The 14,614-nt window shown below is 52.3% G+C and overlaps 1 protein-coding gene across 1 annotated transcript in view; it reads left to right on the top strand.

The window, feature by feature from the left end:
• The window catches only part of Lrp1 (LDL receptor related protein 1), an 80,348-nt gene that overhangs the window by 22,780 nt on the left and 42,954 nt on the right, over positions 1-14,614 (top strand). The window contains exons 7-18 of the mRNA XM_051170604.1: positions 2,399-2,561; positions 2,670-2,892; positions 4,133-4,322; positions 4,502-4,645; positions 5,809-6,045; positions 7,226-7,406; positions 8,081-8,303; positions 9,280-9,481; positions 9,753-9,878; positions 13,540-13,680; positions 13,807-13,932; positions 14,340-14,456. Coding sequence (XP_051026561.1) covers positions 2,399-2,561; positions 2,670-2,892; positions 4,133-4,322; positions 4,502-4,645; positions 5,809-6,045; positions 7,226-7,406; positions 8,081-8,303; positions 9,280-9,481; positions 9,753-9,878; positions 13,540-13,680; positions 13,807-13,932; positions 14,340-14,456 — 2,073 coding nt within the window. The remainder of the gene's footprint in view (positions 1-2,398; positions 2,562-2,669; positions 2,893-4,132; positions 4,323-4,501; positions 4,646-5,808; positions 6,046-7,225; positions 7,407-8,080; positions 8,304-9,279; positions 9,482-9,752; positions 9,879-13,539; positions 13,681-13,806; positions 13,933-14,339; positions 14,457-14,614) is intronic.

Genomic DNA, 14,614 nt, shown 5'->3' with positions numbered 1-14,614 from the left:
GGGAACGCAGGCCAGGAGAGAGGCTCTCTCAGGTCCTCCCACCCCACCCCCACCCTCTGTCCGTCTTGAGACTCGGGCCTGAGTATGAAGCTGCATCTCAGAGCATCAAATCTCTGCAGGCTTCTTCCTCTTCCCCTTGCTGAGGGTGGATGGGGGAACAGGGCCAGGGTGTTGCCAGGCCTAGGGCTGGCCAGTGACTCAGGGAAGCCTGAGGAAGTTGGAGGGAAGATCGTTTGTGCCAGCTGGTGTGGGAAAACAGATTTGACTGATGAACTTTGCGCACATGCCAGCGGCCCCCAGACCCCTGCAGCGCCCACCAAGTAAAGGGCACACAGCCCTGTTGATTTTCAGCTGCCCTGCTGGCTGCCTGGGGCCTGCAGGAAGGTCTCTTACTTTGAGACTTCAGTTTCCTTTGGAGGCAGCCCAACGGCTTCATTTTAATCTGGTTTCTCTGTGGTAACCAGAGTGTGTGTGGCAGCTTGGTTGCCTTAGACTCTCACACTGAGCTTTCTGCCTCTGGGCCCTGTTCTCCTCATGGTCCTCTGCTATCCCCCTCCACCCCGCCCCCTCCCTAAGATGGGATAGTCTTGGGAGCCCAGAGGAGAGAGGATCTGGGTTTGGGACCGCATCAGCGTTTAGAGGGGTTATGCCCTCATTCTTGTGACCTCTTCTCCAGTGGGGTGGGTTTTACCAGAGGGGATCTGAAGAGGAAACCATTTACGAGTGACTACTTTCCTTCTCCCCCCTGCACCATCCCCCCCTCGGGCCTCAGTCCTGTGACTGTGAGTCAGTCACCCTGTCCAGCCAACTTCCCTGGATGCCACGTTCCTGTTCCCTGTACCCCCCTCCCATGATTAAGAAACTGCTCCTGGCTCTCCACACCCTAGAGGAGGGAGGGGGGTTAGGGAGGAGCTAGCAGGGGAGGGAGGGAGGGGGGTTAGGGAGGAGCTAGCAGGGGAGGGAGGGGGATTAGGGAGGAGCTAGCAGAGCCCATCATTAGACCTGTAGCTTCCAGGCACAGGAATCCCTAACCTGGCTGAGCACAGATAGTGTAGGAGACACTTTAGCCAGAGGCAAATAGTAAGGTGTCTGCTTGTTGAAATCGTGTACACACACACACACACACACACACACACCAAAAAAAAACATAGTGCACACAAAAGTCTTGGTCTTAACACCATTCCAGCTGTATTTGAAAGGGATCAGTTGGGGGGGGACGACATCTTGGTGTTGTATTGGGAAGGAGGCCAGCAGCTGTTCTTGTCCCCAGATTTCCAGCAGTGGCGCCTCACGGCTTGGAACTTGGAGCGACTGTGGTAGCCGCTCTGTGCTGAGCAGAAGCTCCTCTTTCTGCTTCTCCTGGTTTATCTCCAGGGTCTTATCTGCACCTTCCTCCTGGGCCCTTTCTACCTCATTTCCCATTCCTTCTGCACTTCCCTGGGATGGGAGGGGATTGCGTAACAACACGGAGGGAACAGGGATGGGAGGGCAAGAAGGGGACGTTTGACTCATGTTACCGAATCCCAGCCTTGTGCCACCAATCTTGTGTCATGCCATATGGACTTAATATTTTGAAGTATTTTTCTCCAAGCTGAGTTCATTTACGAACATTCTGCTTTCCAGTATGTATATGTATGTGTGTATGTGTGTGTGTGTGTGTGTGTGTGTGTGTGTAATTTATGCAACATGTACAGCTTCCAGCCAGTACTTCTTGTTAGTATGAAATAATTAGACTTTTACCATGTAAAGCAAATATATAAGTCAGGCCCAAACCAAAGATGTGCTGTTTTGGTTAGCTAGGGTGCTCTTATCTCAAGTAAAAGCAGATTAAAAAGAAAGTATTGGGTAGCCTGGCATGGAGGCGCACGCCTTTAATCCCAGCACTTGGGAGGCAGAGGCAGGTGGATCCCTGTGAATTTGAGGCCAGCCTGGTCTACAAAGTGAGTCCAGGACAGCCAAGGCTACATAGAGAAACCTTGTCTTGAAAAAGAATAAAAAAAAAGAAAGAAAGAAAGAAAGTATTGGGGTGAGCCGGTAGCCCTATCCTCCTACCTCTTGGCACTACCAGAAAGCTATTTTTCCTTTTGAAGGCAGGATTAGAAATGGGATAGCCTGTCAGTCAGCTAATGTTTACCTAGACCCTCTTGCTCATGACAGCCCTGAGCCCGGGATGGGGGTGGAGATTGAGTATATTCAGAGACTTCTATTTGGAGAGACCAGATACTTGGACTCACAAAGAGAATCCAAGTACGACTCTGCCGATAACACCCACAGGAGCTCGGGGAAGGTGGCTGCAGCTGGCTGGGGGAGGATTAGGCCCCAGAGAAGGCGAGCTCACAGGAGGGCCGAGCACCTGTGGGAGGGCCTGTCCCATTTAGCTCTTTCATTCATCCTCCAGACGTGGAGCAGATGGCTATTGACTGGCTGACAGGAAACTTCTACTTTGTGGATGACATTGACGACAGGATCTTCGTCTGCAACCGAAACGGGGACACCTGTGTCACTTTGCTAGACCTGGAACTCTACAATCCCAAGGGCATCGCCTTGGATCCTGCCATGGGGTGAGAGTGGCCAGCGGGGTTCTGACCCTGGCAAGAGGAGGCAGAAGCTATGGTGGGAAAGAGGGGGTCCCAGTACCCGCACGCCATTTAACATGTGTGCACCCACAGGAAGGTTTTCTTCACTGACTATGGGCAGATTCCAAAGGTGGAACGTTGCGACATGGATGGACAGAACCGCACCAAGCTGGTGGACAGCAAGATTGTCTTCCCGCACGGTATCACGCTGGACCTTGTCAGCCGCCTCGTCTACTGGGCGGACGCCTACCTGGACTACATTGAGGTGGTAGACTATGAGGGCAAGGGCCGGCAGACTATCATCCAAGGCATCCTGGTGAGAGAGATTTTGTCTGAAGTTACACTGGGGGAACCATTAATTGGAGTCTTATGGTGAGGGGGGGAGACCTTTCTGGGGGCATTGATCTCGCCGGCTCCTAGTAAGCATAGACAGCACGGGACCAGGGTCAGCCCCATGCCTTCTGGTGGCGGTGGCGCCAGCAGAAATGTGTTAGAAGAGGAAGGATATGACTTCTGAATCTTATGGGAACAGTCATTCAAAGATATCTTTTACTTCCTTTTTCTTTTTTTTTTTTTTTTCTTTCTTTCTTTCTTTCTTTCTTTTTTTTTTTTTTTTTTTCCTTTTGGTGCTTAAAATAACCCCTGGGGGATGTGCAGGCAGTTGACAAAAACAGGGTTCAAAGATATTTGGTAATTTGCCAGAGGTTACACAACGGGGCAGCAGCAGCAGAGGCAGCAGCAGAGGCAGCAGCAGTGCTCATACCCAGGCAGGAAGTCTTGCTGCTTAGTGGTGGAACCTCTGTTCTGGAGTGGCATGTCTGTGTAGCAGCAGCAGCCGCCATCCCTGGGGCTTTGCCTGGAACTCTTCTGCTTTTAACCCCTTATGTTGGTCACGTTGTAGGCTTCCTTGGGACACAAGCATGTACTCAGTCAGACTGAGCAATTCTTTGTGGACAGGGAGGTTAGGGCCCAAGCGTAGCTCACCTGAAGATCGTCGAGGAGTTTGCAGGGAGTGTAATTCTGCAAGGGATGCTTTTCCTGTCCTCAGTGGGTGGGATGGTCCACTGGTCAGCACACCAGGCGCTGTATAGCTGTGTCACCATACAGGCAGAGGGGAAAAAACCTCTCTTAGAAAACTCCAGAAGAAACCTTTAATCCCAGCACTCGGGAGGCAGAGGCAGGCGGATCACTGTGATTTTGAGGCAGGCCTAGTCTGCTAAGCAAGTCCAGGACAGCCAACGCTACACAGAAAAGCCCTGTCTTGAAACTGCCACCCGCCCCCAACCCCTGAAATAAAAAAGAGAGAAAGAAAGGAAAAGAAAACTCCAGAAGTTCTTTAAAGAGGCCCTTTGTGAGGGATGAGTAGCACATTAACAAACAGAAAATTTCCAGAACAGAGGAGACCAAAATTTTAGCATCATGTTAAGTTAAACTGGACGGTGATGCTGGGAAAGTAGACGATGGCGTTTGGGTGGCAACCATAGGCCTGTTTGTTTGGGGTGAAGGAAATACCCCTTTTCATGTCGCTGACCAACCCTGCCCGCCCTCCATCTCAGATTGAGCACCTCTATGGCCTGACTGTGTTTGAGAACTATCTCTACGCCACCAATTCAGACAACGCCAACACCCAGCAGAAGACGAGTGTGATTCGGGTGAACCGCTTCAACAGCACCGAGTACCAGGTCGTCACCCGTGTAGACAAGGGTGGCGCCCTGCACATCTACCACCAGAGACGTCAGCCCCGGGGTAAGCGGTCTCCCAGACAGGGCTCTAAGCTCAGGGTCATAGCTCTTGGGAACCCTTTACTCTTTCGCATCTGTCCCAAGCTGCCAACCGCGGCTTGTCTTCCCATGGATACCCTCGCCTCCACGACCTCAATTCCCTTAACTCTGAGGAGCGCTGACAGCTCTCTGCTCTGCCCCCAGTGCGGAGTCATGCCTGTGAGAATGACCAGTACGGGAAGCCAGGTGGCTGCTCCGACATCTGCCTGCTGGCCAACAGTCACAAGGCGAGGACCTGCAGATGCCGGTCTGGCTTCAGCTTGGGAAGTGACGGGAAATCTTGCAAGAGTGAGTGGCGGGGAGGGTTGGGCAGGTGGGCCTGCTGACCATAGGGATGGGCCTGCAGATGTTCCCCCCAAAACCCACTGCCTCTGTGGAGAGGCAGAGAGACAAAGGGCAGAGATGTAAGGGACCCACGTCCGTGGAGAGCAGCAGCGCTGTTCCCGTCACCCGTTCATTCAACAGACGCCCACGAGGTGTTTGACACTGTTCTGGCAAAGAAAGGTGTGTGAGGAAAACAAAACAGAAGAAGAGTTAAAATGACAGTGAGGGCCCATCTGAGGATATAATGTCTAAGCCAACATCTCTGTGGTTAAGGGAAGGTAGCCAGTCACATGACTACCTGGGAGAGGAACATTTCTCAGGGAGCTTAGAGTTCAAAGGCCCTGGGGCCAGTGTAGGGCGTGGAGACCAGTGGGACCAGTGATGACGCAAGTGAAGGAGGTGAAGAGAATTTCTCTCTGGGGCGAAAAGCCTATGGCACTGCGGGGAAAAATGGCGTGTGATTGGGCCCATACTGTGCAGCTTCTGCTGCGCGGGGCAGAGGCCGGGCAGCAGGGAAGAGGCCAGGAGGCTATTTCTGTGACATGGGTTAGAGTGATGTGGTTTTTAGGCCAGCATGGTGGCAGAGGAAGTGGTGGAAAGTGACCAGATTCCAACATATTTTGCAAGTTCTCCTTTTAGGCCCGGAATTTCACTACTGAATAGTGGACGCATTAAAGTGAAAACAAGCCACCCTCCTCCAACCTCCCATCTAAGCCGCTCATGTCGAATCCTCAGGCCACAGTGGCCTGGGGCTAGAGTGGGGCATGCTATCCTGTGTTTTCTCTCACTGACTTAGGAGTCCTGTCTGCTCCATGTCTCCTGACCCAGCACAGACAATGCACTGTAGCCCCTCAGACCCAGACCCAAAGCTGGGTGGTGACCATGTGTGCAAGTGCATGTGTGAACATGTGTGTATGGATACATTTGTGTGTGTGTGCACATACATGTATGCATGCATGTGTGCTTGTGTGTATATGTGTGTGCGTGTGTGCATGCATGTGTATTTGCATGTATATTTGTGTGTGTGTACATACATTGCATGCATGTGTGGCACATGTGTGCCTGTGTGGTGCATGCGTGCCTGTGTGTATGTGTGTAAAACTATATCCCCTCTGTGCCCACCCTAGAGCCTGAACATGAACTGTTCCTCGTGTACGGCAAGGGCCGGCCAGGCATCATCAGAGGCATGGACATGGGGGCCAAGGTCCCGGATGAACACATGATCCCCATTGAAAACCTTATGAACCCACGGGCTCTGGACTTCCATGCCGAGACCGGCTTCATCTACTTTGCCGACACCACCAGCTACCTCATTGGCCGCCAGAAGATTGATGGCACTGAGAGAGAGACCATCCTAAAGGACGGTACGGGTGTGAGGAGAGGGAGGGGTGTGTGTGTGGTGGGGTGCTCCCGAGGGACGTGATGCCTGGAACAGGAAGGCATCAGAGGCTTAGACTTCTTCTCTGCCGACTAGCTAGCTGGGCCGGTTGGCATGGAGATGAGGGGATAGACAGGTTGACCCCTCTGTGACCCCCTTCTTGGCTGAGCCAGAAAGAGTCAGGAGGATGGATGGGTTAGGCAGTGTGGGCAGCCTTTGCCAGCCATTGGGAAAACTCAGGGTCTCTCTGCCATTGGCTCAGAGCCCTGGAGCTGTGTGCAGCATACAGCCAGGGGAGGCCAGAGGCCCTGAGTCAGAGCTGGGCCTGCCAGATCAGACAGGGCCCATCTACCAAGGTAAATGGATATTGTCTGTGTGGCTGGATCTCTCGCAGCCACGGAAACCCGCACTTTTACGCGGCCTGAGAAAACTACATCCTATTAATTCCACCTAGTCTGTCCCTCTGACCTACTTTGGCAGGCCCAGTGTACGGTAGCATCAGAGTCTTTTCCATGGTGGCTTCTGGGCTGTGTGTGTTTTGCCTCAGAACTGTATTTTGGGGCCTTAGGATCTGGTTCTGTAACCAGTCAATCTGGCTGATGCCAGTCACCGCTCTGCACCTTGCTCCCCACCCTGTGTGCAGTTCAGAGAACCTCAGCAGTCAGCAATCATAAGACTGTGTGGAAATCAAGGGTAACTCCTGCCCAGGAAGAGATCGGGGTTCCCTATACAGGGATCTGCTATTTAAGGAATACTTGAGATGAAGCCTTTGGCTAAGGGGAAGAAATAAAAAAATCACTTCCTAATTTATTTATTTTGTGAGCTCAGGGGTTTTGGGCCTAAGATGTGGCGTCACACCCGTGCTAGGAACCAGTACGCATTGCCTCAGCTGTCCCCCGAAGCACAGGCCCAGACATGCCCTCACCCGAGAGCCCACACCAGTCACATAGTTTCCTGGCTGCCCCATGCGGTTTTCAGAGACTGAAACAACACAGAGGTGGCAACCAAAGGGTCTTCTCCATGCCTCCCCAACCCCGCCCCCCTTCCCCGTCGGCCCACCATTCAGGGCACTCTGTGCCTCCTGCTCCCCCTGCCTGGCCACTGTCACCCCCTGCTTCACGTGTCCCTCAAGGGTCACCCTCATCGCCCTCTCTACCCCCTCACAGGCATTCACAATGTCGAGGGCGTGGCTGTAGACTGGATGGGAGATAACCTTTACTGGACAGATGACGGCCCCAAGAAGACCATTAGCGTGGCCAGGCTGGAGAAGGCTGCTCAGACCCGAAAGACGCTAATTGAGGGCAAGATGACGCACCCCAGGGCCATTGTAGTGGATCCACTCAATGGGTGAGTCTGCCCAGGCCTAGGGGGTGTGGGTGGGTGGGGTAGTGGGAGCATGCACATCGCAGAGAACCGGGGAGGGCAACTGCTGAGGCAGGCTGGTCACTGAGGCAGGAATGGGAGGCTGGAAAGTGAGCCGGGGTCCGCCAAACACACCCTGAGTCTGCTTCTGCCTCTCCTAGTGCAGAGCTCTCTCCTGGCTGCCCTGGACTGCCCTAGGGTTTGGGTCTGCCCGGAGCTTGCTTGCCCACATCTACAACCCGTCTTCCCTCCCCATTATTTGCTGTCTGGAACTCCCTGGTAACCAGCAGATTTGGTGTCTTGTTAGCATCAAGTCTCAGAGGAGCCCTCATGGCCCTCCCTGTTCACCCCTGTTCGCCCGCTTGCATTCTCCCCACCCATCACTTTTAATTTTCCTCCTGATTTTATCTTTAACACGACCTTCTTGAACGACTTGTTCTTGGGGGATGTGAGCGCCCGAGGGGTGGGAAACCTTGGTCTCTGCTGCACCCTTGGGTGTCAGGGGCGTGCCACGCTGTGGTAGGCATTCATCAGCTGTCTGTTGGGTGGAGGCCTGAGGAAGTGCGAAAGCGTTCTGGGTACCACTTAGTGACTGGGATGAACAGAGTGTGTTGGTGGCACGGGTGACCCGTGTGGTGCTGACCAGTCACTGCCCGCAGGTGGATGTACTGGACAGACTGGGAGGAGGACCCCAAGGACAGCCGGCGAGGGCGGCTGGAGAGGGCTTGGATGGACGGCTCACACCGAGATATCTTTGTCACCTCCAAGACAGTGCTTTGGCCCAATGGGCTAAGCCTGGACATCCCGGCTGGGCGCCTCTACTGGGTGGATGCCTTCTATGACCGAATTGAGACCATACTGCTGAACGGCACAGACCGGAAGGTGGGCAGGCATGTGTGCATTGTTGACCATGTATGTCTATGCAGGAGACTCCGTGAGGATGTAGATGTCTGTGTGTCCAGGGCTATGTGCTTCTTATGGCTCTATAAATATGTATGTTTGCGTGTCGCCTATGTTGCCTTGTTTATTTGAGAGTGTCTATCTGCATCTAATAATTATGTGTGCGTAGATATACACACACCACACACTTGGCGTGGTCATGCACCAATGCCTGGGGACAACATATATGCAGGTTTGTTCACTTGGGTGGTTTTCTACTTCATGAGCTGTGTTTGTGTTTAGGTATGTGGACCAAACTCTGTCTTGGTTTACCAGGCCCTTCACAGTGCAGCTCCTGGCTACCTCTGCTTGTGTCTCCTCCTCTTCTCCGTGCTCCAACACTCTCTGAACAGCCACGCTAGACAGCTTGGTTGGCTGGTTGTTTTTCGAGACAGGGTTTCTCTGTGTAGCCTTGGCTGTCCTGGACTCACTTTGTAGACCAGGCTGACCCTGAACTCACAGAGATCCGCCTGCCTCTGCCTCCCTGAGTGCTCGGATTAAAGGCGTGCGCCACCATGCCCAACTGACAGCTTCTTATTCCTAGCACATTGTAAGACGTCTGCTCCCCAGGTCTTTGCTTCCTGTGAATCCACCCAGCTCCTCTTTGCTCACTTTGTTTTGGATGTTATTTCTAGGTCCCTCTTCACCCAGATTACCCACCTACGCCCTCCACCAGACAATGGGTGTTCAAGGACAAGCCTGCTCTCTTAGTACCTGGCACAGCTTGGCCCTTAGCAGATCCCAGTAAATGTTTATTAGCTGAAAAAATGAGTGGATGAACGGTGGCTAGAGGACAGCATGGAAAGTGTGTCCTTTCTGGTCACCTGTAGGCATCAGCATTACTGGGGGCCCCTAGGTACCCTTCAGGCATCTCTTATTTGCCCCCCCGTCTCCTCAGAAACATCCCCTCCATTCCTAGATTGTGTATGAGGGTCCTGAGCTGAATCATGCCTTTGGCCTGTGTCACCATGGCAACTACCTCTTTTGGACTGAGTATCGGAGTGGCAGTGTCTATCGCTTGGAACGGGGCGCAGCAGGCGCACCCCCCACTGTGACCCTCCTGCGCAGCGAGCGGCCTCCCATCTTCGAGATCCGAATGTATGACGCACAACAACAGCAAGGTGCTCCTTTGGTACAGGCTGGGGACAGCGGGCTGGTGTGGGACTCCAGGCTCCTCTGGTATCTAAGGCTTCTGGGATGCTCTCTGACTCTGTTCCCTACTCACTTCTCGTTCCACTCCTGTGTTTGTGTTCTCTCTCTCTCTCTCTCTCTCTCTCTCTCTCTCTCTCTCTCTCTCTCTCTCTCTCTCTCAACGTGATCTTCCCCTCCTGATTTCCTCTTACATCTCCTCATGTGTATTTCGTTCCTAATTCTGCTCCCCCTCTCCTGCAGTGGGAACCAACAAATGCCGGGTAAATAATGGAGGCTGCAGCAGCCTGTGCCTAGCCACCCCCGGGAGCCGCCAGTGTGCCTGTGCTGAGGACCAGGTGTTGGACACAGACGGTGTCACTTGCTTGGGTATGAGGGGCCTGGCTGGGGTCCAGGATGGGAAGGTAGCTCCAGCAGGGGAATGGAGGAGGAGGAGGATGGGAGGGTGCTCTGGTCCCAGAGGGAGATTAAGGAGGCTAAGAGGGGCCCTGTGGGGCTGACAGGAAGCAAGGGATGGGGTTCAGGGAAGGCTCTGGGGCTAAAGGCCGGTTGAGGGTGGGCAGGCTTGAAAGGTCATGAAGATCAGGGCAAAAGAATGAGGAACTGGCCAGCCACGTGAGGAGGGAGCTATTCTTAACTCCTTTTAACTTGCCAGGCAGGGGTGGCGCATGCCTTTAATCCCAGCACTCAGGAGGCAGAGGCAGGTGGATCTCTGGGAGTTCGAGGCCAGCCGGGTCTACAAAGCAAGTCCAGGACAGCCAAGGCTACACAGAGAAACCCTGTCTCAAAAAACCAAAAACACACAAAAAAAAACTGCTTTCAACTTTAATTCACCATTATTAGAGTAAAATTACAGTAGTTCAAAACACTGTTGCTCAGAATGGTAGTACTGTTTCTTTCATCCCAATACTCAGGAGGCAGAGGCAGGAGGATTTCTGTAAGTTTAAGGCTAGCCTGGTCTACAAAGAGAGTTCCAGGACAGCCCTGGCTACACATAGAAATCCTATCTCAAAATAAACAAACAAATAAATAACTTTAAAAGGGAAATTAGGAGCAGTAAAGCTAGCGAACACCACCGTAGCGCTGTGGTAAACCATCCATTCCTTCCCTGAGTGTGTACTCTTTTATGCATAGCTGTCATCCTGTGTGCACATCTTCTGCTTCTTGGGGCTCATCACAACATTCTCAGTATTATGTTCTTTTAAAGTGCTGAGGATCAGTCTAGTGCCTCAAACACACCAGATCACTGTACCCCTGGGCTACACCCTCAACCCCTTACATGTGTAACTTTATTTTGTTGTTACCGTGTGATGTGGTGCCCATGGTGGCCGGAATAAGACATCAGATTCCCTGGGTCTGGCGATGGAACCTGGTTTCTCTGGCAGGGCAGCCATTGTTCTTGATGGCCGAGCTCTCTCTCAGCCCCAAGTTCATGATTTTATTATTTTTTTCAAATTATTTTATTTTATTGGTTTTCTGAGACAGGGTTTCTCTGTGTGGCCTTCACTATCCTGTACTCCCCTTTGTAGACCAGCCTGGCCTCCAACTCACAGCGATCCATCTGCCTCTGCCTCCCGAGTGCTGGGATTAAAGGCATGCGCCACCACACCTGGCTCTAGTTTAAGATTTTAAAAAGCCTTGATTTTCTAAAAACAAGTAGAGTTCTAGAGCTGCTGATCATTGGGGAAGGCCTTAGGGTCAATTCTCAGTATCATACAAATAATTAAGGTGAAAATAAAAGGGAGTACTGGGGCCTGGAGAGATGGCTTAGAGGTTAAGAGCACTGGCTGCTCTTCCAGAGGATGTGGGTTCAATTCCAAGTACCCACATGGCAGCTCACAACTGCCTGTAACTCCAAGATCTGATTCCCACAGACATACATGCAGGCAAAACACCAAATGCACAATAAATAAATAAATAAAAAATTTAAAGTGGATACTCATTGTAAAAATGAATAAATGAAAAAAATGAATAAATGCACAGTATAAAAAAATATAAAGGATCCATAAAACACCCCAAGTCTACCAACTCTAGATGCCATTTCAAGGGGCATCCTCCCAAACGTTTCTTTGCACATTTACTTCCCCATAACTAGAGTCATGCCTCATGCATGCTCTTTTCTGTTTCCAGCTTCTGTCACTTAGCGGTGTGTCATGGGTTTATAAGTAGCATCTTTTGTCTGTTGTTGGTTGGTTTGTTTTTGTTTTTCTAAATATTTATTAAGTATATAGTATTTCACCTTCATATATGCCTGCGTGCCAGAAGAGGGCATCAGATCTCACTATAGATGGTTGTGAGCCTCCATGTGGTTGCTGGGAATTGAACTCAGGACCTCTGGAAGAGCAGTCAGTGCTCTTAACCTCTGAGCCATCTCTCCAGCCCCCTTGTTTTTGTTTTTCAAGACAGGGTTTCTCTGTGTAGCCCAGGCTGGCCTCGAACTCACAGAGATCCTCCTGCCTCTGCCTCCCAGAGTGCTGGGATTAAAGGTGTGCGTCATCACGGCCAGCCATAACAGCATTTTTAATGGTGAAACTGTACCGTTTAGTAAATGTCCCATCCTTTCCTCAACTGTTTCTCTGCTGTTGTGTTGTTATTTTCAGGGGTTTTGTTTTTGTTTTGTAATCTTGGCCAACACTCAGTGAGCATAGGCTATGTGTTGTAAGCATGTCCCATGTCATAACTTACTTATCCCCTAAAGTGTCTGTGGGAACAGCATTTTTTTTTATAAGTGAAGAAGCCGAGGCCCAAGTTAGCACAGGCATTCTGACCTGGAAGTCTGGCCTCCACGCCCATTTGTTAAATGCCCTTCTGCAGTTCTTGCCTATTTGCCCTTTCCCATAATTGGGATCATTTTATCACAGTCCCAGGACAGAAAAGGGGGTCAGTAGGTGGGCATGGTGGCGCACGCCTTTAATCCCAGCATTTAGGAGGCAGAGGCAGGTGGGTCTCTGTGGGTTCCACGCCAGCCAAGGCTGCATAGTGAGATGTTCTCTCAAAAAAAAAAAAACAAAAACAAAAACCAAAAACAAAAATAAAGAAAAACCAAAAAGGGGTCAGTAGTGACCAGCTGAGAGCAAGACTGAAGTCCGTGTGGGTTGAGCACGTTGGCAGAATAAATGTTGAGGGGTCAGGGTAACAGGGTCACCTTTGTGGACACTGGCATCATTAAGAGTGGAGGCAGAGAACATGACCCTGGACCAGGAGCGGAGCATCCTTAGCCATGGTGGGGCGTGGCCGGAGAAGGTCACTGAGTTCTGGGAAGGGGAGGAGGAGAGGAGCTGAGCAGCAGCCGTTCAGACAAGGAGCACACGTACCAACTTCTAGACCGGAAAAGGGAAGTGCAAAGCTCAGGGCGACTGAGAACAGTCTGGGCTCCAGGTTGCCAGTGGCTTAGACAAAGGGCAGCTAGGTGCTAAGGCAGACGGTGATGGTGAAGGGGCCCCTGTTGAAGATGGGGTGGTGGAGCATGCAGGGCTCTGGGGCATGTCTTCATCCCTGGAGTGGAAGTCCAGGACAAGATCTTTGGGGGCCCCTGAGATGATGCCTAGGGGTGGTTGAGGGAATCAGTGTTGGACCTCCACATATCTCTGATGTGTAGTAATGGGCTCTCCTGAGAGCTGTTTTACTTTTAGACTGCAGGGAGATTGAGACATTGCCAGGCACCCTGTGTGGCCTGAGAAGGAGCTACCCAATCTAACCAAATAATTTGCTTATGGAAAGTTATATACTTGGGGAAAAATTACTCTGGATATAATATTTTTTTTTCTTTTTGGTTTTTCGAGACAGGGTTTCTCTGTGTGGCCTTGGCTGTCCTGGACTCGCTTTGTAGACCAGGCTGGCCTCAAACTCACAGCGATCCACCTGCCTCTGCCTCCCAAGTGCTGGGATTAAAGGCGTGTGCCACCACCGCCCGGCTATAATATTTTTTTTTTAAACCCCAATAAATCAAAAGAGAAACACAGGGGTTTTAGCACCTGCCCCGTGGCCTGGGTCTGACCTTCTTCCTCTCCCATTCCGGCGGTGCCCACAGCGAACCCATCCTACGTGCCTCCACCCCAGTGCCAGCCGGGCGAGTTTGCCTGTGCCAACAACCGCTGCATCCAGGAGCGCTGGAAATGTGATGGTGACAATGACTGCCTGGACAACAGTGACGAGGCCCCAGCCCTGTGCCGTGAGTCACCCTCCCCACCCCTGGCGGCAGAGGCAGCAAGGTGTTGGATTTGCCCACACCTGAGTGAACCAGAGACTCCACTCTGACCCCTGACCTTTATCCTCTCCCCCCACCCCACCTCCCCAGATCAACACACCTGCCCCTCGGACCGGTTCAAATGTGAGAACAACCGGTGCATCCCCAACCGCTGGCTCTGTGATGGGGACAACGATTGTGGCAACAGTGAGGATGAGTCCAATGCCACCTGTTCAGGTGTGGAATGGGGGCCACAGTAGTGGGGACCCAGGGCTGGGCGGACAGAGGAGCCTCGGGGAAGGAAAGAAAAGAGCCTGCCTGCATATCTAGAGCAGAGGGGAGGAAGCTGTGGAGCCTCCCGTACCCTGCCAGGACGGACAGACCAACGGAGTGGGTGTACAGGGGAGCGGACGCAACTCTAGACACAGATGACGAGAAATATGGATGAGCCTTTCCCCAAAGATCCCAGAGATTTCTGGGGAGATGGGGTCAGGCACCAGTGTGATTTGGGACACTAGGGAATAACATCTCAAACAGAGGGAGAGGATGGGGAGGAGGTGGGGGGAGGAGAGGACAGACAGGAAGAGAGAGGGACTGGATGACAAACACCTACACCTGACTCGCCCCCCCTCCCCACCCCCCAGCTCGCACCTGCCCACCCAACCAGTTCTCCTGTGCCAGTGGCCGCTGCATCCCCATCTCCTGGACCTGTGACCTGGATGACGACTGTGGGGACCGGTCTGATGAGTCAGCCTCCTGCGGTAAGGGAGACAGCAGGAAAGTCAGCTGGCTGAGGGGAGGGGAGGGGAGGGACAGAGCCTGTGTCCCTGGGCCTGGAGTACGTTGTCTCTGTGGCCCTGGTGAGTTTTATCTGCAGCAGGGGACGGCAGCCCTCTGTCTCAAATGTTCATTGGGGGGG

Source organism: Acomys russatus, chromosome 28, assembly GCF_903995435.1.
Source record: "Acomys russatus chromosome 28, mAcoRus1.1, whole genome shotgun sequence".
In the NCBI taxonomy this organism is placed as follows: domain Eukaryota; kingdom Metazoa; phylum Chordata; class Mammalia; order Rodentia; family Muridae; genus Acomys; species Acomys russatus.
This window is presented reverse-complemented; position numbering and strand designations above follow the sequence as displayed.